Genomic DNA, 18,322 nt, shown 5'->3' with positions numbered 1-18,322 from the left:
AATATGGATTTACCTTGTGAAACAGCAGATAAAATCTACCTATCTAGACCCAGCAGGGCTGTCTCTGTTTAAGCCACACTGTGCTCTAGCCCTCTCCCAGATCAAAACACCAACTGGACTCCACTCCTCTCTCTTTCTCCATCCTCTCCCCACAAATCACCGTGTAAATGGGTTTGAGCTGAGCTACCAAACGGCCATGTGAGTTTGAAGCAAGCTAGAAACTAAAGGGAAAAAGGTTGAAATTTTGATTTTTCTACAGCTGTAGGCCCCACTAACGACACTTACCTTTAGCTCCCTGTGAAGCAACTAAACATTAAAAAAGAGCAAGCACAAACCACAACGTGCTCTGCTCTATCTCTGCTGCCAGAATTCAGAGGATAAGGGTTCAAGCATCAGAACACATGGAATCCTAGCGACAGCAGAACTTACATTCCAGTGAATTGCTCCTCGTTTCAACCTGACACAGAACCGCACTTTAATTAGACAATAATTAACTTAGTGAAAAAAAAAGTTACAAAATTTAATACCGATGGAAATAAATACTTAAAGAAAAAATTAACCTGCAGAACTCACTGCCACAAGATGTCATTGAGGCCAGAAGAGGAGACAGGTTAAACAAATCCTGTCTAACTTACAAGTTCTCATGAGCTGTGTAAGTAAATCATTAAAAAAAAAAAAAAAAGGACCGTAATAGTAACTCACATACTGCAGGTAAGTCCAATGTTACACCGCTCCACTGAGAAGAGGTTTCCTGAAAGTGCGTGCAGCTCATGTCAAAACAACTCAGTCTCAGGGTGCACCTCGGTTCTTCTGAAACCTCTCTCAGTTGCCAGTGTGCAGACCCGTAGGTGAACGCCTCACCTGCTGCAGGAGAACAATCTCTCTCCCTTCGACAGCTCTGTGCTTGTGGTCCCTTCCTGAAGCACTCCTAAGGCATTGTGGGATTACTGTAGACTTCCAAGCACTCAAAAGAAATTTTCATCTTAATCATCTAACAGAGCTGTACGTATCTTGAGCTTTAAAAAAAAACCTTTCCAACTCCAGACTTACCAATTCATTCATATTGCTCTTCTAGAAATTTCTATTAACTAGAGACAGAGTACAACGTGGAAAATTTTGACTGTGGGAGAAAAACGCCAAATTTTGAATTACAATGAAAAGATAAAAGTTTTGAGCTTTCCTTGAAGGTTTTTTTTTATTGTTTCATAGTTAGTATTTTAAGATTTTTCAACAGTTTAGCCAGTATAACCACAATGCTAGTATACTGTCAAAGCTTTTCTTTAAGCTCTTCCCTTCAAAAAGCATCAAAATTGATACATTTCCCTAAACATAACTTTGATTTAGATTTAACTGCTTATTAAAAAAAAAGAGAGAACAAAGAAAGTACAGAAAGCTGGTCTAGGGACCAGAGATTGGAATTTTTTTTTTTTTTTTCAATTTGACCAGAATTGTTCACTTCTTTCTGGAGTCTGGATGCAAACTGATTCATACAATTCAGAAAATGAGCACTCTGGAGATACCGCTACCACCACACCGAAAGGAGGGCAGTGTTTTGTAGGGGATCTACATCACGACAGCTCTATCTATCTAAGCAGAGCCCAGGCTGCTGCGTAAGGAAGCCACGTACTGCTGCAAGCAGGAAATAACAAATCATCCACTTCTGCCTGAACACCCTCAGAGACCATCGCTGTCAAGAGAAATTAAATGCTCTGGAATGTTTGGGTTTTACATTTGTGCTCCCCACTCTCTGGCTTCTGTTTCTGAGGTGTGAATTCTGTAGGAGGTCAGTTACACTCAGACCTGCAGAGAAAGCTTTAGGGAAACTTCTGTTTGGGGAAAAAGACCCTCAGAGAACAGCTAATTGCAAGATGCTCAACAGTGGCATTCAAACTAATACAAAGAAATCCCACAGGAGTTCCTAATTTTTCATTTACCGTTAGTGCAGCAGTTCCTGCCTTGCACTTCTTAGTCAATATAATGAACTACTGCGGGTTGATGGGACTACTGAGCCAACTCGCCCCAAGAATTACACTTCGATTACTTGCGTCCCCAGTTCTTGTTGGGAACCAAGTCTGCAGTTATCCAGACTCCACCTGTTTGTCAGGAGGGGCCTTTTTTGCAGAAGTTGCTGCTGCACAGAAGAAAATATACCAAGAGGGTGACTAAGCAGCCTTGCTTCAAATTCCTAAAGAACGACCAGCATGAGTCAACTTGGCAAACCGTGAAGCCCAGAAAAGAAAACAAGTGTAAAATAGGAAGTATAAATAAATGCCACTGGGAATGCATTGTATAAAAGTTCTTCTTGCCAACACCTGAAAAAAAGACTAAATGTTGCCTCCTAATCTCGTCTCGCACATGCGAGCTACACTACCATCTAATTGTTAAGTCTTTCTAATCTATGGCACCAGAATGTAGAGCCTAAAACACTACTGACGTTTGCAGTACACAGCTCCTTTACAGCAGGCACCTTCTACAGACTAATTCTTTCAGAAGTAGCCGTAGCAAGATCATAATTTTACGGACTAGCTGTACTGCAAACCTTAGAAACACATACCCTGCTAACCAGAAACCAGGTAAATTATTACTCAGAGCCCTGAAAAACTTAAGACAGTTAAAATGGCACATAAAAAGTCCTGTTTTCCACACCTCCGGAAATCCAAGACAAGTATCAGCATCTTCACAGAGGAATAGGCAGAGTGGGTGATTATTAAAACTCCCACGGGCGAGTAAGCAGTCTGTCTTGAATCCTGTTGCTGAGTCAGCTCAATCACTGCAGTCACCGCTCTCACCAAACTGACACATTCCCATGATGTGGGAAGTCAGCTCTTAAGGGAAACCTGCATCCAACATGGCCTGCTCAGCAGCAAACTGAGAACCCGTGCATCCTCAGGGCAGGACTCCAACTCTACCAGTTGCCTGATTGCATCTGGAAAGTTCTTAGAACATAAGATTCTTCCTTTTGCTTATTTTCAGTCTCTTCCCCCACGGCCGTGTAAATACTGGTAAGTGTTAAGACAGAGGTGGTGCGCTCTGGGCTTGAGAAGCAGCAGATGTTACAGAAGTGCCCTGGAAAGCCGTCTTGTTGGGATGACGCCTGTTTAACTTCCCACTGCTCTCAAGGTCTCCTGGCTTTTACACCCATCCACCCCCTTTTTTTTTTCCTGTTTTGTTTTTCATTCAAGAAAGTACATTCGAAGTTTTCTGTCTCCTTCAGTAGGAGGTCAGACCATGATATGAAACCTTACTCAATTGCTGCAGAAACTAATTAATTCTGGACTTCTATCCTCCCTAACATTTATCAAAAAAGAACCAATGACTAGCTGAAGGTCAGGCTAAAAATAAAATGAAATGCACATATGCCATCTCACCTCGTGCCTTGAAAGCAAGTTTGTTTACGGCCAAACCGACAGCGAGCCAAGAGCTGATTTTGTTTTTCCTTTGAACAGACATTTTCTGTAGCAACTAAAAGCTTCTAAGGAGCAAAGAATATCCAAATAGTTCCCTATACTGTGGCCTACTGACCATCATCAGCTTAAAGTCAGAAGGACACATCTGGTTAACAATGTTCACAACACACCATACCCACTTTCAATCATTCTGTAGAAGAGGAGAGTTAGCTGGTGAGCCATTGCACCCAGGACTCCTCTGAGCGTGGTTAACATTTACCTTTGGTTAGCAATTCTTCCGTGGCATCAGACATGTCCACACGAAAAAGCAAGTACTGCTGAGCCTCCAGGAGAAGACCTGGGAAGTCTTTTTCAATGGAAGCAAAATGTTCAATTTTATTTTTCACAGATGCCAGCACCTGCCAAAACAACAATAACAATTACTTCTTCCTCCCTTGCTCCCAGTGCAGCCACAGATTGATGGCTCAGGCTTTCTCTCGTTGCATTGTTAAAATAGTTACAACAAGTTATGGTCATACAGAATTTACAGTTCTTTGCACAAATGTAATTAAAACATCGAAATGAGATGAGAGGCTCTCAGACAGGTGGGAAAGCAACAGGTGGAACTGAAAAGAGCTAATGGAAGGTTTAATGAGACACCAAAAATACTGTTCCAATAGGCACAACTAGCGCTTGGGGTCACATACCTGATATAGCGACCGCACGCTAGGCTGAAACACCATGTTGGTGTTGAGCAGAAAGGAGCGAAGAAGAGGCTGTGGATAACTTGCCAGCTGAGTAATAATCCCAATAAGCAGCAAATTTACATGCAAGGAATTCTCCAGCATGTTCTCCAGCTTCGACAGCACTACGCTGATGAACGGCCCTGCAAGGAAAGAAGCCAGAACCAATGCTTTTGTTTTCACAGAAGAAAAATCCTAAAATCCAGGAAATACACATTTAAAAGGAATTTTGATCATCATAACCAACCAAATTAGACCTCCCACATGCTAATTAAAGCCAGCAGAGAGAAAAACCAAACTGTATCTGAACAGACAAAATAGACTTAACAGAGGCATTAAAAGCTTTCATGATTAGAAGCACTTTGCTAGCTAGCCAATTAGTTTACATTAATGGCATATTTAACAGGCATAACTACTCTACTTTACATGTGCCAATAAGGATTTAGCCCAGTACATCATGGTCTACTGTTCTATTCCCCCTGAAGTTAAATCAGAATGGCACCACTAGTTTCAGTGCAAATGGAATCTGCCCTTTTCACTCCTGTTTCTACATAAGGACTGGGGTCAGTAAATTAGAGCTAGCTTTCTTGTCTTCAAAAACCTGTGGTGTTCCGAAGAAAATAGGAAAATGCTGCTCTAAGCAGAAGTCAAGATCTGTGATAGTTCACAAGAAAAGGCATTTTCAGTACTGCCAACAGTCAGCACAAAGCAGGGGAGACATTAAAATAGATTCATAAGCAAAATTACTGGTAGACATAGGCTTTATCATATAAGTTTCACCAATAAACAGTAGCTTTAGTTGATGTGTTCATGCTGCAGGATGACTACTGAAATACAGAAGCACTTACCATGGAAGTACAGAAACCCTTAGTGCTCAAGCCTAAGAAACTGTTGTAAGGCTGAGCATGCCTAACCAAACACTGCATAACCTTAGACAATACAGCTGGTGAGATGCCTGAGACAGTACGAGTGACCCAATCACAGGCAAAGTCTTAGAAACATCCTTTGTCCCACACCACACCCAGTCCTACCACACTATTCTGGCTCTGTAGAAGCTAGGGAACCACACAGAAGAATCCCTGGGTGACAGAGATACAGCACTGCCAACCCTTGAATATCCCACCCTAGTCCCCAGCACAAGAGGCATGCCACTGGCTTTTCTAGGGACAAGCAGGTGGCCATAATCCAGCCCCATTCCAGCTCTCCTCAGCTAGCGAACGGCTGCTGTTCGAGCTACCTGGGCATAGTTTAGCCCAGTACAATATCCCTGCTGTAAACTATGGCAGAGGCTAAGGCAAGCCTGCACCAGTGCAACAGTGAGACTCAAATCAGAAGAGCCGACATTGTCATTTCACCTAACAGAGCTTTACTGAAAGTTGAAGTCTAACACGTTTTATAGCAACCATGAGTACAAAGCAAGCGCTCCCTTGAGGCTGATCTACCACGGCTAACGCTGACACAGCTCCACTCACAAGAGGAAAGGTAGGAGGGTCAGCGCTGACAAGGCTTTATGTGGGTGCCACCTTTCAACCACCACGTCAGCCATCAGAGTGCATGCAGGAATTCCCGCCCCACCTGCCCACCCAGGTAAACCTTTTGTTGAGGTCTCAACATAACATACTGCTTCCCTTCTCATGTTCATAGAGACATATTCACAGAGCTCCCGAGGACCACAGAGCAGTTTGAGCGCTACGGTATCAAAGGCTATGGCAGGAGGAGTTGAGATATATCACTGTGTCTCCCTTCTAGGTCAGACTTCAAAACTGAGCAGGTAAAGCTGAAGCTAGTTATTTGTAGTAAATGCTGTATGCCTCTGCAAAAGAGGTTACGATGATATATTCCTCAGTGGTAGAGTGATTTTTTTTTTCCCCCCCAGTAAGTTACTGCAATGAGAATCAGAGGAACTAAGAAGAGTTTGCAAGCCTCGTAAGAAACAGGGCAAATAGATGAGAAGTAAAAAAAGTAGTAAAAAAGTGAAAGCAACCAAAAAACCTCATCACACACATCTACGAACATAATAATTTAATGTGGAATGCTGTATTATATTTGAGACACACAGCAATCTTAACATTTCTGAGGTATTGTTATGAGGACCTCCTTCCTTACAATCACCAAGATCTCCGCTAAAGCAAGGTAAAGAGCCTAAACAGCAAGGCTTTTTGTGGTTTTTTGGTTTTGTTCATTTTTTTTTTCTTTTTCCCTTTCTTTTGCTTGGTTATGGTTTGTGGGGTTTTTTTGGTTTTGGATTTTTGGGGGAGAGGGGCGCTCGTTTTGGTGGAGGATTTTGGAAAGAAGCAAATGGAAGGAGGGACTAGATAAAGAATGGGAGACAGGAGTAATATTTTTTGACTTAGATTTGACAGCAGATAATGGAAAACAGAAAGGTTTGAATGTGATTAGCTTCTGGTACAAGGAAATTGCCACCATAGCAAAAAATAGCAACTGGATTGAAAAAACAGGCTGAATTTTTCAATTAAGAAACAGTGTCAGGCACGCCGGCCACAGCTGACCAAAAAAAGGCTGCTTTTCAATGGGAACTAATGTTTTCCCTCTCCTTTCAAATGAGCAAGAAGCCATCTTACAGAGGTTTGGGTTGGATGAGGAAACCTAGATACATTATTATCTTTATTATTTGCATTACTGCGGTATCTAGGAGACCTAATGAAAGATCAGGAGCCTGCGGCGCAAGGAGCTGTACAAATACAGATCAAAAGCCCGCTCTACCCTCCAGCAGCACTGACATTCCTGAATGGCTTGGAGAACCTGCGGAGACCAAGCTGAAAGCGGTGCCTGGCACAGGACAGAGCAGCACACCAACCGGGAGGGCAGACCTGGCCAACGCGCAGGAAGAGGGTGCCAGGGCAGCGGAGCATGGAGCGAGGAGCCTACAGACGTGGCACCAGTGCTGCCACCGCGTGTTGAAATGGGAAGTGGCAGAGAGGAAAATACCGGCGACGTGGTACCACGTCCGCAGCATCAGAGAGGAAAGCCACCAGAAAAACCAGCTGTTTACCTGGGCTCTGCATATTTGAACAGTTACTCTAATCCCCTTTCAACTGCAAAAGCTCCCTCTAGAGTGATGGTGCTCTCACATACAAACAACGTAACCCTTGGTCAAGATTTTAAACAATTACACACACACACACACAAAAAAAGGCAGCCAAAAAAGCCTTTAGGCAACCACCATTTGCTGTCACCGCGCTGATTGCTCTGCTCTCACACTCTCTTGGACTGGTCTCAGCTCTTTGGGCTATACCCTCTTTAGTGCCAGGACGGTTCCTTGCTCTATGCTTGCACTGTGTGCCACAGTGTGACCTCATTTGGCCACCTTTAACCAACATGCCTTCCTGTATTTGTTAACAGGACATTCCACCTGTAAATGGAGCACTCTGGCTCCTCGCAGCATGCTTGGGAGAAACATCCTCCTTTGGTCCAAAGGGAGATGACACACTCTCTGTAGAAGGGGTGTCTGCTGAGAAATTCTCAAAGTCCTCCTCCTCTTCCACAGGAGAGACCGGGTCAGGAGTATCCAACTTCTGTTGCTCCAAGCTTGCACTGTTTGGATCCAGTTCCTTAATAATTTTGTCATACTGTGCAATGAAATCTTCACCATCTGTGCTCAGCAGTCCTACGCTTAAGTTACGATCTGCCTCCTGAGGAGAAAGCTTCAGCTCTAAGTCTGGCTGTTGATCAATCTCAGTCATTTTCTGGTTTATTTGTTCTTTCATTGCACCTTGAGTCAAGCTTGAATTTCTCTTACTGTGCTCATCCAAGTCCATTTCCAGCTGGCTCTTTGCACGAGGCCTATTGACTACAGTCTGGCTTTGGATCTCACGTTCTCTGGCTGCATTTAAAGTTTTCTCTTTGGAGTTGTCACCATCTTGAGTATCCTTCTGGGCATATAATCTGTAAACTATAACATCATCCTGAAAGTCTGATTCCTCTATGTAAGATCCTTTGATGAGCATGATGGCATTTTTTTTCATTTCTTGAAGGTGTTTTGGTAACTCTGCAGGTGGCTGCATCTCTGTGCTTCCCAGATCATCACATGGTCGTGGTGAGCTCAGATCAGAACCAGGAGAAATCCCCGTGTCATAGCTATCATCCCATTCTAACTCCAACTGCATCCTTTCACCAGATGGAGTTACTTGAGAGGAGCTACACATGCTAGGTGTCCTTTGCTGGAGCCGAAACATGGGGTGTTCCACATCTGTACTGTTCTCCTCAGCAAGCGTTTGGATAAAGGTGTCTGGATCAGGGTTTACACCATCATACAAGGCAGACCAAACCTTACAATCTTTCAGACACTGAAGGATGGCTTCCTGAGCTTCCCCCAGGTACTGCAAGTAGCTGATGTCCACAGCTCTTCCATAATCCACAACGCAAGTAGATTCAGAAAAGTGTCTATCAGAATCTGAAAGTAAAGAAAATTACTCATACCATGAGTAACATACCAAAAGTTTTCTAGCAAGCCCCTAAGACATGGCAAGTAGAGTTTTAGCTCTAACCATCCAATAAGGCAGGAAGACCAAAGCATAAAGATTAAAAGATTTGCTCATCAGCATATATGACTGGCTCTTATTGCCAAAACAGATCTGTAACTACAGATTTCTGAGAGACCAGCCCACATTCATATCTTACAACAGTGACCACACTGAAGCAGCAGGAGTTGCTGTCACGTATCTGTACATCATTCTCATGCATGCATAGTGAAGTGAGATAGCTGTTAAAAGAAGGTTTCAGCAGACCTGGACACGTGGAAGAATTAAATAAGCTTTCCAGTCCAGATTTGGCCAGTTTATTGTTTTCTCCCTCCCCCATCCTTCCCCACCTCCTCCCACGAGCTGTTACCAAATCAAACTCAGTTCGTGATCTAGTCTTCCCCCGCGCACCAATCACCTTTAGTGTGGGCTGCTTTTGTCCATAGAATGTAATCGTTTCCTTGGCTTTCAAGTGTCAAGGTGATACCAGTGGAGCAGCAGACTGGCGTCAGGGCCAGCAGTTTTGCAGCAGATGCAGAATAACAGTCCCTCTCTTTCACAGCCCACCGCTGGCTTAACATCATGTGGTTACATGGGATCAGATACCTGAAACAGCAGCGTCCAGCATTACTTCATCATCCTTTCACACTAGAGAAAGCAACAACATACAAAATTCCCTTCGCACCTTCCTGCCCTCTCCAAATTAAAAGAAATAGTAACAATAATCTTGACAGTGATTCATGTTCTAAACCTCTGAAGAGCATGAAACCCTAACTCTTTATCTTGTCAAGTCACAGTTAGATGAGGAACTGTCAAGACGAGTAGAGCTAGGAGATCAGTGGCATCAGAACAGGGAAGTGAACAATCCTCTTGCCGGTTAGAGCAATCTTGCTGTAAGAAACAATGGATCAAGTGTGGGATGAGCAGGTGCCAAAGGCCAGCCGGGTGGTTTGGTCCCACCATGAATGAGTTCTGTCTCAGAAGCCTTACTTAATTTTCCTGGGAAATTCAGAGAGAGCCAGTTTACATTTGCTAGGCAAGCAGAGAGCAAAAAAAGGGGGAAAGGGTCATCAAGGTAGATCAAACTGAGCTTCCAGGCAGAGGAGGGAATAAGCTATGGGGAGTACAAGGGGTGGAGGAATCAGTCTGGTGTTTAACTTGTTAGGAGCACTTTTGTTCAACTTTTTAAGAGTACTTTAAATGGCAAAACATCAGTCCAGTTACCACTCAGGCCCTTAATAAAGTGCAAATAAATTCTACAGGACTCCTAAATAAACAAAAAGAAGATTAAATATAGCACTCTACTGCTATTAGAGAGCTACTTGGGTTCAGAGATCCTTACAGCATTCCCAGGCACAACCACCAGAGCCACAGGGAATTTCACCTTAATGCCTGTGGGTGGAGAGACAGACAATATCTGAAACATTCATGTGATCTACAGTGCTAAAAGCCTAATGTAATTACACCAACATTTCCCAAGAAATACTCAATTTTCATCTAACACATGCACCAAAATTATTCTGAAGAAATGCACAGAACCTCCAGTTAAAAGCAAAAACAATCAATGTATTTAGTACATTACATGATCTACCTACAAAAGTTCAGGAACCTGAAATGTTCTCGGTGAGGGAGGAATCAAAAAGGCAGAAAACAACAAGAAAGAAGGTGGAAGCTGCAAACAAGTATACAGGTCTGTATCACAGTGTATATAATACACCAGAGAAAACATGCAGGAGAGAAGAGTTATTCATTAGGAAGCAGGGAATAAGCAGTTTGAGGGTGATAAACATATTCTTAACTTCTCTCATTTTTATAGAAGTCAGTCACCAGACAAATCTCTTGCTCCTGAAGATCACATGATGTAAATCACACTTCTTCAGGTCTGGTAGGCTTTTGGCAGGACCATGAGTATTCTAATCTCTGAGTTGCTTGGATTTCTGCTCTCTTGGAGAGCTCTCTTCCAGCTCTGCATCCATAGGCAGAGACTGTATGTCGCAGAATTAAGATGAAGGATGGAAAAATGGAGTTTGGGCTTTACCTTAAAACCAGCTGTAACATCACATCTTCACAATGCAAGCCAATGAGTGTTCTGAACAATGCCAAGGAGACCACACAGAGCTGGAAAATGATAAGCGTTGTCAGGTTTTTTCCAGAATGTACCTTTCCAATCTTTCCTGCATACTACATCACTAAACGGCTCTGACAAAACATCATGCTTTACAAGACACTGTTAGCATGAAATTTCATTTTATCAACATCCAGTGGAAATTTTTTTTTAATTTTCTAGAGCTATACGCATAGCATGTCACATTTTAACAAAATTCAATCCTGAATTTTCCTTCAAATCTGCTATTTCAAAACCAGCAGTAACTTACCATTCTTTAAATTAACACATTTGCATAATATTAACTCAACATGAACGGAACCCAGTTACTAACACTGTGTTAGTTTTTACCTCTGACATATAATTCGAACCAACTAAAAAGTCTTTTCTGAAAGAAAAGTTACACACCAAAAGTTTCTGTTGCTTTACGTATAAGGAATGATTAGTGTTCTGCACATTAGGAAGCTGAATGCTTCCATAAATGTAGCTTAATGTACTGACGTAGACCAGCACTAGACAAGTCATTTTTGTCAGAATCTGCTCCATAGAGAGTATTAATCCCTCCATTACAGGTCACTTGAACAGCTGGGCACTACATCAAGGCATGAAGATCCTTTCTGTGAAACCAGGAGAAAGGAAAGGATAATAGGATTCCTCACTGGAATTGCATGTTCGCTTTTTGGCAAAAGTCTGATCAAACATACCCATAACTAGGTATTTCAGTAGTCACACTCAGCAGAGGCAAAAAGCATACCCGTTCTGTGATAGGTACCCTGCTTTCACACGGGCTTCAGGACAGACTAGAAACATGGACTTCTACAGGCTTTTTTCACCACTAATTTGACATACACCGCTTTCAAGGAAATGGTACAGTGTATTTCTACCTGCCAGGGTCTTGCTAGACTGCAGTGTGCCCAAAACGGGAGAAGCATGAACTGTAAGCTTTGGTGGTTTTCACAAAGCACAGCGCCATTATCTCCCTACCTCATGAGGCATATTTCCTGGGGCACATTCTCCTGTGCTGCTCTCGTGGAAGCAGATCTCAGAGCTGGCTTAGGCTCCAGGACCAGGCTGACACTTGTGAGAATTACTTAGCATAAGATGTCCCTTTCCTAAAATTGCAAGCTGGTGTTTAAATCTTGCCTCTCCCTATATTAATTAATGCATTAAACTGCAATTTTCAGATGCTAACAAAAGGAATGGGTTAGGACAAAATAAGGAAAAAGCTGCAGATATTTCTGTACCTCATTTTTTCAGTCACTAAACATCTCGTATAATTCATTCAGGATTAAATGCAGCATCCTGCCTGGGCACGGCTTCTCTTCCAAACGATGGAATTTCCTCCTCTTCTCTGCAGTCACTCCCCTTTACTCCCACTCTTGAAACAATCTTTTCTAGCTTTGCAACAGCTCATTGCTATGCACCTCTCTCCAGCCTATGCTTTCTCAAGAATGTCAACTTAAAGACTCTGTTTCACCATTTCCAATTCTCTCTTTCAGATGAGTGACTCAGCTCCCCTACAATACGATCCACTGTCCATGCTGACCAAGACCGGATGAATGCATAGATTTCTTGAAAAATATATATACTCCCATGTATTTTCCCTTACTTGGTAGGTATCTCAGTGAAACAATTAAATAGCAAAGTTCCTGCAAACCTCACTTCACAGTCTCTGAAAAGTAAAAGGTTCTCGGACTGCCTCACCTAGTTTGGTCATTGAACTAACACCCACAGAAGGACAAAATAACAGGAATAAGCAGAGAGAAGAGAAATGAACTGGCCTCCTGAGAGGCAAAGCAGAGCTCAAACTTGTTGCCCTTCCACCGCTGTCCACTGTACTAAGAGCCAACAGTTAGTCAAAGACCTCATGTCTACAGAAATAGATGGGAAAAGTAAAAGGGCAAGAGAGGAAGAAATAACCAGAACTGGAGCTCTTAAGAGGAACACAGGGGCAGAATTGAAGAGTTTCACAAGCTTTTGGAAGAAGTCAGATCCTTGGAAGAAAGGTGTGTTTTAGCTGGGAGACTTGAGGGAAGAACAGGAAATCTCATTTCCTCTGTGAAATTTACTGAGAGACAAATCTAACTTTTCTTCATACTGTGGAAGTTCAAAAAAACTGCTACTGCCTTAGATTTTCCTGTTTATAGGGAAACATCACTCATTTGTCTTTGCAACCATATTGCAGATCAGGAATCATCTGAATAAATAAAACTAGTCTATTTCTGTATTTTGTAAAAAGAAAATATCTAAAATACGCTCAGGAGACAAAGAGGATAGTATTTTTACAAGTCCTTTTGGCCACCTGTCTGTCATAAATTTAGCCCTGTGAATTATTGATAAGTACTTTCATCGATAATAATGCATGCAGCTTTTGTGCTACAGAAACACACAGAAGGCTGCAGCTCTGGCTTTTGTACTTGGCCAAGCTATATTGCAGAAAACTCATTTAGTATCACAGAACCAATTTGGCTGAGATCCTGGGATGCTCAGGGCTGCAGAATTCTTTACAATTCCCATCTTGTTTGCCTACGGAACAGTAATTAATGACTAGCGGAGACAACAGCATTTGCATTTTTGTTGACAAACTGCTTCAGTTTTCAGAGTTAATCCATCTTAGAGATGCATTAACAGCAGCATATATCCGTATTTGCATGCACTCACATTTCAGAACAAATTTCACACATACGCTGGTGTTCTGGCTGCTCTGGTACCTGCACTAAAACATTACTCTTGATTTCATCCATGAAGCCGTGCATCACACAAAATTCAGCCATGACTGCCAGCGAAGCAAGGCTCAGAGGGTAGCGCAACAAGTACTCATTTTCTCTGCCCGAGGATCCAACTGTTAGAAAAGGAAACTCCACTATGGCTGTCAGCTAGTGCTCTGTCACTGTGGTGCGTTGTGCCCAGGCTGAGAAGAGGCTCAGTGCAAATGAGCCTCACAGGGGACTGAAGGCAAAGATCGCAACCTGATCTCTTGAGCAAGAAAGCACCTTCTTTTAATCAAAGAAAGCGGCAACATCACAATTAAGTAAACATGCCACAATAATACAGGCTTGATTCCTGAGAAATACATCAGCAATACTGCAATTCATAGCTTGGATCAATTTGGAGACATCCTTACAGGGCTCCCGTTGTCTTCCACAAGGACCATTTAAAAATGTTTGTGGCTTGGCAAAACTCCAAAGATCAAAAAACACCAGAAGCATATTTGTAAGTCCCAGGGTGAGTTATCCGTGGCAGCACTAATTCAGCAGTATCCAGAATAAAAACGCTTCCAAGTTTACCTTTAATCTTCTAACAGAATCCAGACCTCCAGAAGCCCTCATCTCCCTGTCTCCCATCTCCTGTACATGTGGAACTACCTCACAAACTTTCAACTTACTATAGTGGTAGCTAAATGTCATCACAAACACACACACAAAAAAAAAAATTGAAGCTGTGGAGAAATCATACATTTGCGTGAGGAGAGAAAATTCCTAGTTCAATAGATACCCACTGAATATATGGAATCTCCCACTTTAACATTTAACCTACATCCATGCTGGAGCACCTGAACTTCACTCCTGCTTGTCTTACCCGGAATGGCGTGTTGATTCGACTAGTCAGTGTATCTAGGATATGCACATTCTCATGTCGGTGCAGCAAAATAAAACGGAGGAAAATCTTGAGGAGGGCTGGCTCTGAAACACTACGCAAAAAGAGATCCAGGTATGCAGTAGTAGTCATCACTTCTTCCACAGTCACCTGCAAGCAAAAATAACGTAAATCCAGAAATATACTGCACACACAAAATATCCATCCACCCATCCTCTGCAACTGTACTCCTGGCATGTACCCTAAGCTCTCCATACACATCTCCGCCACAGAAACATTGAGGTCTTTGCTGTTATGTTTGCAACAATCATGTTTCTGAGTGACTCTCAAGCATTTTGAACCCATTTTTTACCTGTCTTGCTTTCCTAGGCAATACCCGCCCCCCCAAAGTGACACCCCAAATCTCACACGTACTGAAATATCAAGAGCCAAATCATGCTAGAAGCTCCCCACCACCTTTCTGCCCGTGTCAGCTATTCTGCATCACACTTCTGTCATCCTTCAGAAGCATTTTCAGACATTGTGAATACCTGCATCTACCACTTTATTAAAAATAAGCATCAGAACACAAAGCACAGCACAAAATCGTGATTTTTAGATCTTAAAATTCCCCATAGCTATCCAGAATTTTGTCACTATTTTCCTTCTTTTTATTTTCCCACAGCACAGTTCCTCATCTTACTCAGTTTTTTAAAGGGTTATGTATATATGCACACACTCACACAAACTAGAACCCAAAATCTTAGCTATCTGTATATCAAAATACAATTCAAATGTCCATGCGCCATTTGCATACCATAACCCACGCTGCTCTGCTTGCCGCAATCCTTTTTAGCGTATCTATTCACAGTATACACTGGCAAAGCACAGCGAATTCCAAAGGCCACCTCTGCACTGTATACTGCTGTTGCAAAGTCAGCCTCTTAAAAATAGCTACCCAGGAACCTAATAAGCTTAAGTGTACAAAGATAAATCCTTAAATACAAGAATCTGCCTATATGAAAGGAAGTATTAAACATCTTTTGTTTACCAAACTTAGCTGGATGAATGAAAAGACTGATTTTATTAAAAAAAAAAAAAATCAAAGCTGTCACTTAAGAGCTAAGAGGATTTAGAAAATACTCAGAAGGGCAACATTTACGTAACATGCTGTAAATACTAAGGTCCCTGTTCCATTATGCTGCATGTTAGCCACGTACAGAGTAATGCCACGCTGCAAACGTTCCCTTCAAAGCAGTTAAGATCACAAGCTGCTTCTGTCTGGTTACACAGAACATAGGAATGCTGCATGCAGCCTGCAGACCTTATGGAGAAGGGGCACCGGTGAGGAGAACAGAGAGAAGTCCTAAAGGTCATTGGTTCACTCTCATTCTGAAGCTTTATTCTAATACTCGCTACACCATCCTCATTACAGTGGGCTACTAGCTCATTTTGGCATTAGAAACAAAGCACCAGTGAAGTAGCAACAGTTGAATTTTTTCCCAGAATGGGAAAATAAGTTCACCTTCTTGATTTATTGTAGTAAGGTGGGTCAAAATCAGGCATTAAAACGTAGCAGTGAAAAGAAAGCAATGAGGCATGCAGGATCTGTGAACTCTGCAAGGCTTATTAGGCAAGAGCTAGATGTATTTTCTAGATCTGTAGTTGTAGGTTCGGTGCTACCAAAACCGGAAATGAGAATACAGTTCTTTCACAAAATAGCATCTATTAACATATACTCCAACCCAGAATACTCTGAATGAATTCATTCCTCCTCGTTCCCCCACAAGTGTCAAGTGAAGAAAAAAAAATAATTCGTTACTAGGTACAGCACCCCAAAGTTACAACTTGCCAGAACCAGCACTCTGGCTATAGCCCTAACTCGAATTCTGTATGACTGAAAATACGATAAAATAAAGTTCATAGGACTACTGACACATTTCAGCCACAGAAGCCTGCTCACAAAATGAGCTGGGGTGTGAGGACTTGCGGGGTAACAAAGAATGGCCTTCTGGTGAAAGCTGTTGGCTGTTGCCCTGAGAATCGGCTTTGTTGTTTTGGGGTTTTTTTTTATAGCAGCAAGCTGTAAAAAGCAAAGCCTAAGAAATCCATCAAGTGACATCATTACGATAGCATACAGCTCATCAAAATCTTTAAACCCTCTGCCAAGGAAAGGCCAGACAGACGTAATGCATCGTTACGTCTCTGAGCCACTGCTCCTTCATCCTTAACGGGGAAAAGGAAGAATGTTCTTGGCCTGCAGGTTTCACAGATGTTTGCTGACAGTAGAAGAATGGGCCTGTGTATATACATAAAATACTGAAGCTGTAAGTGAAAGCAAGAAAAGTCAGCAGATTCGTAAGGGCAGTAACCTTTTTCTGAAACCAACGTTCTTTGAACAACTCATCGTACATTTTTATCTGTGACAGAAAGCCATATGCTTTTCAGGATGCATATCATGAATGAAACACAGAGCAGAAGAAAGCCAGCCAGAACTAGTTCGAAAAGAGGTGTTCAGTTCTGAAAGCACATTCAGTGCTCCTAACAGCTTGGAGATGAGACCAAAAAAAAAAAAAAAAAAAAAAAAAAATCTCGTTTACTTTAGCCAATACTTCACTGATAACTACTGAATAGAGCTAGAACAACCACCCAATGATTAATGAAGCCCAAATAGTTCACAAAGGTGTTACTTATAATCATGTTAGATCTTAATTGTTTGAATTGAGGGGTTTTTTGTCCAGGATGCCACGTTAACACTCAATTTTTAGTTCTTCCTGGGGAAGAAGTTGCTGAATCTGCTTAACCATTTTCTGAGAAAGAGGGAAGATTTAAATGAATTTGTAAGAATCTTTTCCCACTTTTTAATGAAAATACACTCCTTTATCCACAACACTCCTTCGAACTTTTGCAATAAATGAAGCTAGGATCTATTTCGCAGCTCACTCTGCAACACTCAAAGTAGGCAAGTTGATGCTGTACAAGCGATATTAATGCTCCCATGTTCTAGAAGTTCCAGTGCGCTGTCAGCACGCCTTTATGTGCAACTTATCCATACACACCAGCACCAAGACTATCATTCTGCATCCTCACAAGAGCAAATTCAACAAAAATATTGTTTTTCAGCATCTGAAACTAAACCCACGTGTGCAGCATTGGAAAAAGATCATCTGCACTTTTACATTTATATCTTATTTTGCCACTCGGTTAGACAGTAAGTGTAACTTCTAAAGATTTGAGGCACCTGGAGAAGTATTCAAAAAGGCTAATTTTAGCTCCATGAAGCTAATTTTCCTTTTACTCAATGGGATACATTTGCCTCCTCTGGATGAACCTCTAGAGAACTCACTTTTTTTTTTTTTTGCAATTAACTGGAGAAGGATATTGGAGAAAACAGTTACACTAAGCAAAACCCAGCCTTGGCAAAAACCCTTTTAACTCCGTACAGTTCCCACAGATCGCATTACACATAATATATTGAGTGTTCAAAGAGAGACTCGTTCAGTTTGTGCAGTTATTATTGAAGATCTCTGTTTTCTAAGATACCAAACCCACACTATTAAGCTTCAGACTACCCGCTGGTTGTCTCTCAGACTAATGTCTCGTGAGACAGATTTGGGGAAAGTAGGGAAATCCTTTCTAATACATTCAAATTGGTACTTATGTAAACAACAAAAGAACAAATGTTTCCCGAGAACAAAACATTTACTATTCCTGTCAAGCATGTCCGCTACAGTCAAATCCTGAAACAGCTTACAAAAAAAATTTCATTGTAAATATTGATTATAGTATAATTTGTCCAAGCAAGCTTTTAGCTACCCCTCAGAATTGAGCATCTTTAACAGGATGACGAAAAATAAGTCAAACGTACACATATCCACAAACCCAGTACTTAATTTGAAAATTCTTCACCTCTGATAATTCAAGTGTCCCATAAAAAAGGGAGAAGCATAAAGTTAAGACATGGTACTTTTCTAGTAAAGTTCAGTAAGTAAATCTTGAGCTATGTTTTTGATAAAGGTATTTTAATATATA

General features: G+C 41.8%; 1 protein-coding gene across 1 annotated transcript in view; it reads right to left on the bottom strand.

The window, feature by feature from the left end:
- The window catches only part of FAM160A1 (family with sequence similarity 160, member A1), a gene marked incomplete at its 5' end in the record, with an annotated part of 15,236 nt that extends 775 nt beyond the window's left edge, over nucleotides 1-14,461 (bottom strand). The window contains 6 exons of the mRNA XM_010141988.1: nucleotides 3,667-3,805; nucleotides 4,094-4,272; nucleotides 7,503-8,543; nucleotides 9,029-9,216; nucleotides 10,649-10,728; nucleotides 14,294-14,461. Of these exons, the coding sequence (XP_010140290.1) occupies nucleotides 3,667-3,805; nucleotides 4,094-4,272; nucleotides 7,503-8,543; nucleotides 9,029-9,216; nucleotides 10,649-10,728; nucleotides 14,294-14,461 (1,795 nt within the window). The remainder of the gene's footprint in view (nucleotides 1-3,666; nucleotides 3,806-4,093; nucleotides 4,273-7,502; nucleotides 8,544-9,028; nucleotides 9,217-10,648; nucleotides 10,729-14,293) is intronic.
- Between the last annotated feature and the right edge of the window lie 3,861 nt (nucleotides 14,462-18,322).

This window comes from Buceros rhinoceros, unplaced genomic scaffold (assembly GCF_000710305.1).
Source record: "Buceros rhinoceros silvestris isolate BGI_N320 unplaced genomic scaffold, ASM71030v1 scaffold18418, whole genome shotgun sequence".
NCBI lineage: Eukaryota > Metazoa > Chordata > Aves > Bucerotiformes > Bucerotidae > Buceros > Buceros rhinoceros.
Note: the sequence above shows the minus strand (reverse complement) of the source record. Positions and strands in the feature narration are given on the sequence as shown.